The sequence below is a fragment of the Formica exsecta genome, unplaced genomic scaffold, assembly GCF_003651465.1.
Source record: "Formica exsecta isolate Colony F162 unplaced genomic scaffold, ASM365146v1 scaffold201, whole genome shotgun sequence".
NCBI lineage: Eukaryota > Metazoa > Arthropoda > Insecta > Hymenoptera > Formicidae > Formica > Formica exsecta.
The window spans coordinates 375,123-389,159 of record NW_021849308.1 but is presented as its reverse complement, the minus strand read 5'-3'; the positions used below and the strand labels follow the sequence as shown (position 1 = coordinate 389,159).

General features: G+C 37.2%; 1 protein-coding gene across 2 annotated transcripts in view; it reads right to left on the bottom strand.

The window, feature by feature from the left end:
• Nucleotides 1–6,208: 6,208 nt before the first annotated feature.
• Nucleotides 6,209–14,037, bottom strand: part of LOC115234666 (tyrosine-protein kinase Drl-like) — an 89,219-nt gene continuing 81,390 nt past the window's right edge. For both annotated transcript variants that reach the window (XM_029805889.1, XM_029805888.1), the window contains exons 6-9: nucleotides 9,792–9,948; nucleotides 8,781–9,048; nucleotides 8,121–8,307; nucleotides 6,209–7,766 (exon numbers count right to left, since the gene is read on the bottom strand). In XM_029805889.1, coding sequence (XP_029661749.1) covers nucleotides 7,518–7,766; nucleotides 8,121–8,307; nucleotides 8,781–9,048; nucleotides 9,792–9,948 — 861 coding nt within the window. In that variant the 3' untranslated portion in view covers nucleotides 6,209–7,517. The remainder of the gene's footprint in view (nucleotides 7,767–8,120; nucleotides 8,308–8,780; nucleotides 9,049–9,791; nucleotides 9,949–14,037) is intronic.

Below are 14,037 nucleotides of genomic sequence, written 5' to 3'. Positions count from 1 at the left end.
CGTTATAGTGTTGTAATAATGATAGTATATAATGATAGTTTAGAATTAAACTAATTCGAAAATTTCTGTTTCAGACTCCAAGTATTAAAGAATCTCGTAAAATAATTTTGTCGTTGAAAAATATCTGATAATCTTTTTAAAGTATAATATCATACATTATATAGTAATCAATATTTTGATATTAAAAAATATCTAATAAATATTCTTGCATCTTTTAATACTTAAATAAACCAACAAGCCTTTTCAGATATTAAATTCGATTGTAATTCGAATTAATTATATCTTTAAATCTTAGATTCAAAAAGAACCGTCTCCAAAACCCCTTGTTTTATTAATGTGAAAAAAGTTGATTGATATCTTATAATGATTCTAATGGATCATCCTATTTTAATTTGTTGTATTTGCGATAATTAATACACGGAATCGACATGTTGCAACAAACCCGAGGATCGATTTCTATTTGAGAGATACAAAAGACCGACTGTGTGAAAACATTTCCTCCGTTACGACAAAGTAATGTAATTAGTTTCTTGTCCGACTGCCATCTTTCCATCCCTACCAAGTGTTTAACGTTTGTTTCCTACCAACCGGACGCGAGAATGAGTGTCCCGTGCTCGAATTATGTAACACCGCACTTTCGTCGGCGTCTCTTATGTCAGTGCGACTGTGTATAACTATTGCACGTGGTGAAGCGTCGGTATCTTTTTTTTTTCTTTCTGTGTTTAAAATTAATTTTCTCTGCAACAATTGTGTCGCGCGATCGCCAAGTATAATAGTGGATCTGTTCTTATTAATGGGAATAATGCGCTTGTCTGTTGTAACGCATATTTTTAATATAATTTTAAAATTTCTGTGAATTTATCTCAGCCTTAATATGTATTAAAGATCTGCGTACAATTTCTAAAAAATATTTCTAAACAAAAAAAATTGGTTCACTATTATATGTAGAAAGAAATATTAGAGACAGGCGAGTTTAATTCGCGAATCGATACGATTGTTGGCATTAAAAATTGATCTTGTTATCCACAAATTTTTTTGACATTTATTTATTATTCTAATCCAAGACGTCAGTACGTTTAAACAAAACGTACGTCATTTTATATAAGTTATGAATTAATAATCGATTGAGGGAATAATAATTTCTATCGCCTGTGCTAATTATTACGACATTACAAGTCAATATCTATTGTCAATATTTATTAAGTCAGAGAGAGAAAGTTTTGTGATATCGTAATGCCACCAATGATCCATGATGGTATAAGAAGAGTGGGAAACGTCGCTCGGCCTTTCATCCTATCGAATATTTGTAAGGTAATTTCGGGTGCGACGTCTCTTAAACATTGCGTCCGATCTACATTGTTGATATTTGATAATTGCAGATTAAATTTAGAATTTTATGTTATATTCCCTTTCATTACTATATTTATAATTATTACTTGAATTAAAGCATGTTTGGGTAACAAGTAAAAAAAAACAACTTTTATTCTATATATTATATCATCCTCTTATTTTTTTATGAGTCAGTGTCTTGTGACAAGCATCTATGTCGAAAAAATGCTAATGGAAAATCAAACGTAATTTGCATTTTACGCTAATGTTTCTTTATAGTATTGCAACGTATTATTAAATTTAACGAGACCAAAGTGATTGTTATGTTTTCACGTGCGTGCGTTGGATAATTATAATTATTCACTATTAGCATCGCGCTGATACCGTCATTTTAGCTTGCGACAAGAATCACCGGTTGTCAAACGTTCGATCACGTGTAACTTAAATGTTACATTTGAAAAAAATATATCGCGACGTTAATGCAATCAAACGCGGGTATCTCTGTTTTATCAGAGAGAGAAAGCACGATGTACTTAATATATACGCTTAATATATACATGCGTGGAACACTTCCAATCTCAAACATTGTGTAACCGAGAAGGCCCTTTAAGTGTTTGCTCGTGATAAATAATGTGACAACAAAGCGATGTGATAACCCAGAAATTCTGAACGAGATTACTTTGACACGTCCCTACAAACACGCGGTTTAAAAAAATCGTGTAAGTTTTTTTATTTCACGGATTTGCGTCAAATTACCATTTTATTTGTCCGCAAATCAAACGGAGAGCGCATGCTGCATACATTTAAAAAAAAAAATGGAATATTTTAACATTTAAAGAATACGTAGCACTTGCTGATATTCGACATTTTGCTAAACAAGATTCTCTTTTTCTTATCGCTATAAAAGTCATCCTGTGGTCAAACTGGGAGATACTCGTTAATAATATATTTTTTTCGGACTAATGTTTGTTCTTTTTAATAAAAATACAGAATTTCAAAGAGAGATGATAAATTTAAAGAGCTTAATATCACCAAGATATTAAACGATTTAAATTAGAATTTGCGACGAATTATTTTCTCTCGATTTTTCGGCAGGAAAATATTGGGAGTCCATCTCTATTAAAGTATACCGTCGTCGTGTCGTCGTGTGCAAGACGAGAATTCATGCGGATCGAGATCCCGGCCCCGGCGATTCGTGAGCCGAGGCATAACCTCGTCACACCGCGGGCTTTACGCTTCGTAACAATGCCCCGACTTTCTCCGTCACTTTCATTTTCGTTGGTCGGCTGGTCGGACTCTCCCCGCTTCTCTCTCGCCTGGATTAAGAAATAATGCGTGCCCCTCCGTCGTGCCCCGCTCCGGCCGACGGAGGTCCCCGATCGCGCCGCGCTTACCCGGGCCCTCCATCCGCCTGCGGTTGGCACCCGCGATTTTAGAAAGGGTCTCCTACCTCTTCTCTCTCGCACGTTGCCCCGTTCCGTATTGGTACCCTTGCGTTATGTTGCACCTCGCGGAACGTGAAGCACGCGCGACGCGCCCTTTTCCTACCTCGCGTTGTTCCTTACATTAAAATAGTAATCTGGAAATATGGCGTTTTAACATGTAACATATTTAGCTTCATTAATTTTATTATACAAACTATATATGTGAAACAAAAAAGAATCTTAAAATAGGCATACATATATTAAAAACTTTTTAAATTATTTTTTAAGATAAAAATAATTTTTTTTCCTTATATATTAGTTATAAATTTAAAAAAATTATAATTATATAATTAATGTATATAATTATAGTCAATGAACTGGTGATTCTTTTTTTTTCTCTCTAAGTCCGGTTATCCTGCTTGACTCTTACAGCAGCTGCCAACGAGCAAAGAGAGAGACGAAGAGGGAAAATATGAAACGTTATGGAGGGTCAATATTTTTTTTTAACACGTATATTTCACTTTCCGTTGAAAAATAATGCCGTAAATCGTCGTAGGAAATAATAGAATCTGCACAAATCAACTCTCTCGGCGCACCGCTGTTATTATTCGCTAGAGATATTTACAATGACTGGAACTGTCATCCGAAGAGGGGGTTCTTATTTCTGAGGGCGAGGGGTTGAAGCGGAAACGAGACCGGATCCCCAACGCCACCGGATCTCCCTCCTTTTAGGTGGAGAGGAGAAGGAAAAGTATAATTGGGGGAGAGCAGAGTAATATAGTACGTTCGCGCGCGGAAACTAGCAGCTTCCAATTATACAGCGATAGCGAAAAAGTGTGCAGTTACAGCCTACCCTGTTCCTCCATTCCAAAAACATTCACGAGATACGAATACATCATAGAATCCGACGATTTTTTCGTTAAACGCACAACTTTAGAGCGTCGCAATAAATAGTAGCGAGCGAGATAATTATTAAATAGCGATATCGCGAGAGATAATTAGTTAATAGACGCGCACCTGGCAGTAATACGAGGAGAGAGTCATTCTCGTAACGTTTGCGCGATAAGTCGATAGAACAGACGGGGAAAAAGGGATGGAGAGGAAGAGGGGAGAAGGGGCCAGAGGACGAAAAGGGAACGACGAGTAAAAGACGAGTGCGAGATAAAGTTTTGTGGTCGTGATCAGGAACGCATGCGACATTTAACACATCGAGTACATTTAAAAGTGCCTTACATTTGCCTCGCGCCGCAAATGCGATCTTCGCTCGCACGCTGTTCGATTTGCACCTGTTTGCTCGCACGAGAGATGCGACGAAAAAAATCAAGTGTGATTAAGCGCAGGTTGTCTTGGGAAAATGGTTAACCATGTACATACATTGATATCCGTATCGTTATCTTTCCTCTCAATGGGAATTGTATTCGTAAACGGTTGATAAAATTTGGGAGATATGTTAATTTTTAGATTTACTTATTATAGAGGAAGAACGTAAAGATTTAATCTCAATTTAATCTCAATTAAATCGCAATTAACAAAAATACAAAATAATGCTAAAAATACAAATGTAACGATCGATAATCACTTTCTTATCGAATAGTATCTTTGTATAGAAAAGTCTATCATTAAAAAAAAAGATGATGAATCTAGGATATTCTGGTATACGTGCTCTGTAATATTGCTCTCTTGGCTATAGTTTAATTTTATCCTGTGATATCAATCGCGTAGCGTGTTTAATATGTCGATAAACGTGCTTTCTTATCCTTCGTCTCGTTTGTATGCCTTACCAGCTTTAGTTGTCACTTGCGCAATTGCGCTTGCAACAGAAAAGATATGAAATAAGCGCAATTGAACTAATATGATTACAGGTTAATACGTTGTGTTATGTCAACATTATCGCATATGTTCTTATTCGCTTTGATAAATCTACAATATATAGAAAGAGTCCCTGTTTTTTATAGAATAGAATTTAGAATATAACCTCCCTTATTAAAATGTATATATATATATGTATAAAAAAAATAAAAATTGCTAAAGCAAAGTTAAATTATTAATATATAAATTCTTATTGATTTTTTAAAATATAAAGCTAGATGGTAATTATATCTTTCAAGCCGTCAGAAGCAGCCAGCCAGCAGACTCTTAACTTCATTTCCCTTGGTAATGTCTTTCTAGGTATGATGGAAATGTCATGGCAAAACCTTTCACCGTGTTTGTGTGTTCCGACATCTACGGTAATTTTATTTACAATAAACAATAAAATAACATAAGAAAAATTCAAATAGCAAGGAAATTTTAACCATCAATCTAATGTCAATAATGCAGTGTTTTTTGGCCAATTTAGCGATATAAAAATGTAGAAATATGTGTTTTGCATACCGAATACATTTATAAATAATGCCAATTAAATAAACATTTTTAACTTCGATCTCAACATCTATTACAAAAAGTTATTTATATAATGGCGTGTAAAACCAAAAATGCAAAAATATTTTAGATGCACTTCCCTCAATAATCAAATCCCATAGAACACGCTAAAAACTCTTGTTATTTCTGCTCGTATTTTTGATCTTATTATTATTGTTCGATTATTTATCACATCATAGAGCTCTGAATCAACAAAAAAGAGAACTTGCAAGTTAACGTACAGTCAAAAGGTTTGAGGGTCGAGATAATTTCGTACCATTTTCCCGAGACCTGACATTAAAATCCGGCATCGTTCTTGCGAGACTGTGCTCGATGTCGACGCGAGTCGACGACGGGAATTCGAAATGGTATTTTCGTAGTGCAACTAATAAAGTATGCCTAACTACAAAGTACGTATAGTTTCCGACCGCCCATTTACGCAACACACAGCGTGCGAAGGTCATTTGCGACAACAATGGGATTTCTAAGTGTCCGGAGCATTGCCTTTGCTCTCTCCATCCGTTCCGGTCACGATTATTCGACGTTTCGCAATCGCGATTGATAATGAATAATGATCGAGCGACGCGGTCGGGTCGCCTTTCTGTGCGGCTTACGTTAGATTTGACCCGAGGCATTTTCATAGCGGAAAATTCGCGCGATTTGACAACGTACGGGCTCGACGATGCATGGTAGCGCAAACTCCCGTAAAGCGGAATGAATGAAATGCACCGACCTAATTAATCGATCTTGCGCGTTTACAGCCGTCTTATGCAACGAATGCGTGTATGTACGTGTGTATCGCGCGTGTAGCGTGTTATATAATTTTATTAATACTTATTAATATTGTCATACTCTTTTTTTCTCAGGAATGCAAAAATTATTCGTCGCCGCTAAATATTAGAAAATTTACCACTTCTAATAATTTCGATCTTTATATACTTCATCATTTTTTTTCTTTTAATATAAAACACGATTCGTAGCAAATGCTTCAAGAAAACTTATCGATACCTTTTACTTTCTTGTTTCAACATATAATTCATATTTCGTAAATATATATATATATAATACCTCGAATAAAAGCGTATACTTGCAATGCATTCCTCCCAACTACATTCTACAAATTTACTCCGTCTTTACTCAATGCTGTTCTTCGTCATTTCATTTTTGCGTTCTTGAGCAATACGCTCAAAAAGCGCCAGCGAACTTTCTCATTGAATTGAATGCATGGCTTTCGCCATGGAAATTGAGTGATTCGTGGTTTGGACGCGTTAAGACGGCCATGTATTTACAAACGCTAATGAATACGGTTCGAAGGAGTGACATTTTCATTCACACAGTCGCCTGAATCTCGCGTTACAACTGCATCAAAAGGATAAAGAATTGCCACGCCGCAGGCGTACCTTGTGTGCGCGGAGACTGCGCGTTTTCATAATTAAAGCAAAAGACTGCGTAAACTAGACTTTGCGAACTGTAATGATCTTTGCAAAATACATTCAAATAAATTTAATCAAGTGAAATGAGAGAGACTACCAAGGAGAATATTATTGCAGAAAGAGTTTTCAGCTCTTTCTCTTGACAAGCTATTTTATAAACTGCTGTGTGCATTTATTGTATATTTAGAGAGTTTTATATCATTTTCATATATAACAGATATTAATTATAAGATAAAGAGGTGAAAGAAAGGAGATATAAAATATAAACTTTAATTAAAATAAAAATACCTGAATGTTTGACGAATTTATATTGCGCATTCAATCTATTTGATTAAATTGGCAATAAAATTTGTTTTACTTAACTAAACTTTCTTCATCATGAAAGAAAAAAAGATGCGTTTTAAATCATCCGCATTTAATAATGTTAAAGATGAAGCTCTTTCGAAATATTACCCACGTTTGGCGCATAAATCGTTCAAATACGAGACCCAAAATATACGCAAACGCGAGCTCTAATTGCTATGGACGGATGTGTCCGTGCCGATTGTTTTAACTTTCCTTCGCAAGCTCTCTCGCCAAGTAGACGACGATAATATTCTATTTTGATTCCTGATCATCTGGTAAACAGAATTAATAACAATATAAATGTCATACCTGATGTATTTATTGTTAAGGGCAGTATGTCGCAAATGGGCAGTGACGTTCAATTCCTTCCGAATTTGATTCTATTCTCTCTTCAGACCTTCAATTTGATTACAAACTTAATGGACGTACTTTCGGCGTTATGGCTTTTCGGATCGCTATAGCCTTGGCTATACTTATCCGGCGACTCGCAATCCGCGATGCGAGATTTCAAACGAATTTTTTAATCGGTCGTGTGTGCAGAAATTTGAACCGATGCATCATACGCTGTCGATCGCGGACGGACGATTTAAATGAATCCGCCTAGCGCATCGTGAAAATCTTGCAAATAGGCGAGCAATTGAGGCATGGTCGGCCGATCCCTGGAAGGACCGAGCCAACAGGCTTCCATACAGGCGAACAGCTCATCGGGACAAGGTCTCGGTTGAGCAAGTCGATATCCGTCTCGAAGACACGCCATCATCTCAAACGGGTCCACCTCTACGTATGGCTGCTGACCCAGTGTCGCCAGTTCCCATAGGAAAACTCCAAAAGACCACTTGAAAGAAAAAAAAATATTGCGTAATAAAATTAAATATCTATATAAGATAAATATGTAATTATACATAACTTATTTTCTAATTATTTAAATGACAATAAAATGATAAAATCGTCTTTTTAATACGAATGTATATTTTTTTATTATTTCAATTTTAAAACAGAGTGAATTTATAATATATGTAAAATTGTAATAAATTAAATTTTCTTTTTAGAAATATTTGGTTAAAGAACCCTTTTATTTAGTATTTTAACTATGGGCAGAAATATATTTATTTACTTAATCCGCGCCGATATATTTCCACGAAAAAAGCAATACGGCAGTTCAATTTGTCAGTATAAATTGGGATCGTACCACGTCGGTTGCCGTGCTGTACTCATTACGCTGAAGACTCTCCAAGGCCATCCAGCGTATAGGTCGGTTCTCGTTATCACCGAGACAATGGTAATCCTGAGGGAAGAGATCTCGAGCCAGGGCAGCATCAGCCAATCTCACGCGAAGGCTGCTCGGTTCGATCAGACAATTTCTGACAGCGATATCCCTGGAAAACGAATAAATCGATCCTAGACGGAAACGATCGCGTTGACATCTCCACGATAACCGTGATAGACGAGCTTTGTACATGCGAGGAGCAATGAGCTTTAATAATGATTACGGCCACAACAATAATTTATAATATTATATATTCAGCAAGTTTAGTTTTAAAATTTATTTTTTTGACGATATAATCTTTATCTGTCATTTATTCCCGATAAATATAATTTTGTTCAAAAAATTTGTGGTTTAAATATTAAAATTAAATTAAGTACTAAATATATCAAATATTTAAAGAAAATATTGAATGTCAGAAAAATTATTATGTGAATTATTGTTGAATTAATAAAGAGAAAAGATCAGTCCCTTAAATCATTCTTGAATCGTACTAACGGCTCGTAATAACTTATGGCTAATAAATATCTTAGTCACATCAACGTAATAAATTTTAATGATGCTTTGCAATGAATAATAATTTACCTGTGTAATAATCCTCGGCCGTGGAGAAATGCTCCAGCTCTAGCAACTTGTGCGCCAACATGTACCAAATCTCTAGTCACTGGATGATGATTTCCATCGGTAAGATAGACTTTTAGGTTTAGTTCACCGGGTGTACTTGTGTAAGCCAATAAAGGGCACGAACTGTCCAGACAAGCAGCCGCCAAAGAGGCGATGTTTGAGTGAACTAATCCAGCCAATTGCGAACCCTCAACCACCAAAAGAGACGCTTGGTAAGCGGATGCAACTTCTGAAATAAACATGATTATTCAGCCTCAGTGATAGCGTTAAATTAAAATATCTGCGTGATAATCAAAATTATGCATTGGGGTTTTGTTGAACAATCCTTAAAAAAAATCTTTTCAATAAACATATTTTAAATAAATATAATTTAAATAAATAAAATAATTATAATTCAAATTTGTACAATAAAACTTACCGTTCTGTTTAAATAATATTATGATTTCAATAATCTTTCAATAGAACATTTATTATCTCTTTTACTTTGTCAAATTATGTATGTAATTAAGAATTACTTCGTAAATAAACGTTTGTGAATCAAATAATCACGTGATAAATTAATGTATAAAAATTAAATCATAATTATTGAATTTTATATTTAAATACCAAGTCGACAAATATATTGATCTATCTAATCATAGAATACGAGTAACCGATAGCAGATACAATAACTTTCTGGTTTATCTTTAACAGGTATTTTAATATTCATTGATCATTAAATCTATGCAAAAGATTTTTTATGCAAAAAATAATTACAATTTAGATTATTTTAATAATTAGATAATTAAATTTTTTCCTTAATTTCCTGTTTTTTCTATGTATACATTAAATCAATTTCTTAGTATTTAATTAATAATTTCAACTAAACTAAGAAAAATTGTAATTAAAAGATGCAATATACGTTATACTATACATAATACTACATATATTACACATTAATATAAATTTTTAATATTTTTTATAAATTCTCACCTGTGACAGTTTTTATGATGACTTCCTGTTCTCGTCCAGCTAATTCCAAAGTTCCTTTGTATACGCGACCGAAAGTACCTTCCTGCACGAGAGTACGGCAATACAATGCCGATCTCGATATCGCGAGTGCTCTGGCCTTCTCACACGGGTCAGTTGACTGAAAATATATTTAACAAATTAAAAATCAAATAATTACATTAAAAAATCTATTGAAAAAAGCATTATAAAAACATACTAGAACTGATCTAAAAGAAATGATTGCGAACAAGACAGAGAAAACAGAAAAAGAAGGAAAAGATATTTTAACATCTACTTCAGATCTTGTTCGTTATCAATCGAGAAAAAATTATTGGATTATGCAATTATTTATATGTTAGTAGTTAACAACTTACGCTTGCTGTCGTTTAAAATCTCAATCGTGCGCGCGGACGGACGCGCTTGCATAATTCATAACCGCCCGAAAAAAAAAGAGAGAAATCCCCATCGGGTGGGGATTCATTAAAAAGGCATTTGTCGCGTGTAAGGTGACGCCGACGAGACCTCGTCGCGCGGGTCCACCGGGGAAGAAGCCTCCCCCCGGGCGTCGTTATGGCATCGTGTCGCGCGGCCCTCTTTGTTCGCCAGACGGATTTCCATTGGTCCCCGACGTAAAACGCGAGAAAGCTACGCGACGCGCGCGCAGGAAGGGTGACTATTCATTAATTTCAATTTTCCAGAGTTTTGCCTTCGGCCCCTCCCGTTCCATTTGGACATACGCACACGCGTACACGCCCACGCATAGACAGCGGCGAGGCGCGAGGGGGAAACGGCGAGGACTGGATGAAAATGGGAAAAAAGGGGGAAGGAAACGCGACGGAAAACCGGTTCAAAATACGTCGATGCAACCGCGTCGCGAAATTACCGCGCGATATATTGGATTCGAGGAAAGGGAGCGGGTATGCGACAGAGGCAACAGTTCGGATTCGAATGAACGGTGAGGATGTTGGTTGGTCCGCCGAGAACGATCTCGGAAATTATTTACAAAATTCCCGGATAGCGAGCGGGACGCTCGGTGAAAATGCAAACACCGCGGCTAATTCCGCGGCTTATCCAAGCTCTGTGATTATTGCGGCGGCGAATTGTGTCGGCGCGCCTGGCGAACGTTGTTTTCGCGCGAGTAACTGGCAAGAGTCGGATTCGAATCCTCGGACGCGAACGCGATTCGTCGTCGATCTCGTTTTCCCTCACGGTTATATTTTGTCGCGATACTCAGTCGGCGTCATATATGCGTGCGTTTGTGTGCTTTTTTTTTGTTTCCCGATGAAAATGTGATGAGCGAGATGGAAATTGCCGAGTGGGGACCGTCTCGCGTGTTAGAGACGCGAATGGAATTCGGAGTGTTGCGTAACGAAGCTATAAATATAAATTAGATTAGAATCAAGAATTTAAGTCCTGTCTGATATCCGATTATCATAAATTCATTACTGCAATTAAAATTCTAAGACTTAATTTAATATAACTTGATGTAATTTCTGATTAAATTTAATATATTGAATGAAACATCGATCGTATCAGTTTACATTGGTAGTTTTGAAGAGGATATAATACAATCAATGTACAGGCGAAAAATTTCCAATTAAATGAAATATTTTGATTTCTCATAGCGTTCTAAAATTAACAAGCAAAATATCACGATTTGTTCGATTTATTCTCAAATATTATTTTATTTCGCACTAAATGATATATAAAATAATTTACTTACTAATCAAGGCGATCGCAGAAGAATATATTGTAAAAATTTGTTTAGACGAATCATTCTGAAATTTTTCATGCATTTATAGTAACGAATATTACTTCACTGTTTGCATTACAGAATCAGAATCAAAGTATCGAACGTGCAGCGCCATAGTCGAGCGTTTTTAGCTCATCCAGCGCGGGGGGAACGGCAATTTGATTTATTTACTGAAAGGCTTTCGTCAAACATCACGTTCATTCGTTTGTTCGTTCGATCCGCTGAAGGCGCTCTAAAAGCTTCGTTTTCAGACTACCGTGCTCGACATGCCCAGAGCACTTTTAATTCGCGACTCTGCCGATGTAATAATACAATTTTCCGTCTCACCCGGATTAAAAAGCGACGGTTTCGGCACGATGGAGCGGAAGTTCGCGACGGCGAGAATTAATTAAATCGAAGAATCGGCTTTTACGTAACTAATAATTACGTGGCGTCAGCTCGATACATCGCAAAGTAATTGCTAATTCGACAACGAAATCGCCGCGAGGGACGCTCGCGCTTTTTCTGATTTTGCTTTAAATGATTTATATGATATTTTTAATACGCTCGAAATTATTAATTGTTCTTGTATACCGTGTTCCTCGATGTCGCAAAATTTATGAAATAAACTGCTAGACGTCCGTCAGTCATTTTTGCTGTGGTGGAAACATCTCCATAAAAAGTTTTAAAAATGTAAAATTTTCATAATATGTGGAGTTATTTCTTCATTTATTTTTTCAAACTATTTTTGATCGATTGTCAAAATCGAATTTCTCTCGCGGGGAAAAATAATGATAATCTTCCACGATATAAAAAAGTTAGTTCTTTTATGATTGATCTCCAATAATAATACACGCGTTGACAAATAACTAGTTTGCTCCGTTACGTGGAGTTGGCGCAAAGCGCTTAAGATCAGATAGGCACATCGGCAAATACGCGATCGGTTATCTCGACCGCGATGGTGGTACGTACGTCTAACTTTTACGAGGAAAAGAAAAGGGGATTGTCGCGTCCGGACAGGCCATGCGGAAAATGGCCGGGTCCGCCAGGCTATTTCCCTGCGTCCGATTCGCTCGCGCAGAAACTCACGGAGGAGAGATTCCAGGAGGGAAAGATAAACGGGTGTGTGTTTGTCCTCGTGCCGAAGATCGTTTCCCCGATAGACAGCGCCAGGTAATGGCTTCCCCAGCAATGGGATCTCAAGCGTATCGTTTTACAGGGTTGGTGGTAAGACGCTGTCGCTGGATTCTGGATTACGTCAGTCGGTCGGTCCGAGAGGGTTGGCTGGCGGGTCGGGAGGGTAAGTTTTCACGAAGGTTCACGGTTACATCAAGCCGTCAGTATATATACGGTACGTGCGGGTGCTCGTACGTGACTATACATGATGTACCTTTATATATATATGTGTGTGTATGTTCACGGGGTCGGTTGCGTTCGAGACGGAGCGTCGCGTCGAAGAGGGTTGTAGAGAGAAGGGGAAGAGCGCATATACGCGCGTATACCCGGTAAATTGATCCAAGATCAAAGCCGAAACAATCACAGGACCCACTTCCACAACCGCTCTCTCCCTCTGCCGGCTCCCTCAGAGCTCGACGCCGATCCTCGCCCTCCCTTTCGTGTCTGAGGAGGGCAAACGCCGGCGTCAACGACGGCCTATTATAACCGTGTACGTACGTACATGCGTGTAACCCGCTGCCTGCCGATGCACTCTTTCTCTCGTTCTCATGCCCGACAATGTGAAGGTGAATATATATCCGCGTTTCTTCTCTCGGGGAAATTAATGCAAAACGCTTGTTCCGCGAGAAACGACGCGGCGCGAAACGAGCGTTCCCATATTTATTCGACATTTTCGCGCGACCCTTCGCTCCTCTCTTCTCTTCGATTGCGCACTTTTGCAGAAAGATACTCCGGGGGACGACGAGTAATAGCGGCGGGTAATAGCGCGTGCTTTAAAACGCGGTAGTTAAAACGACGCGGCGGCCCGTGACACGCGGCGATCGCGTGCGCGGCCGGTGATTGAAATCGACCTTTATCGCTTTTTTGCGGCCGCTCGTAAATATCACTGTACGTATGTGTATGAGAGACGCGTTAGTACGCGCAAGGGTACTTACCAATTACTCTTTATCTTCCCATAAAGACAGCCGTATAAAATAATCGCGGAGAAATTAGCCATTTTCTTTAATAAAGTATTTACCTAATACTGTCTTTTTCACTTAAGCGAACAAATTTTTTTTCTATATCTGCTATGTAATAATAATAGATATGTATATTTTACAAGAAAAATAATCAGCATATGTTTATTAAAAAAATATCGCTATTGAGGTATATTTAAAATCTGTTTTGTGAAAATATTGAATAGATACAATTTTCATCCCGGATATTTTAATACATACATGCTGATTAGGTCGAAATTTACATTATTATTAATCAAAATTGAATGACTAACCAAAAGTTCATGAAATTGAGCGTGGTATAGCAGACAATAAAAAATATCTC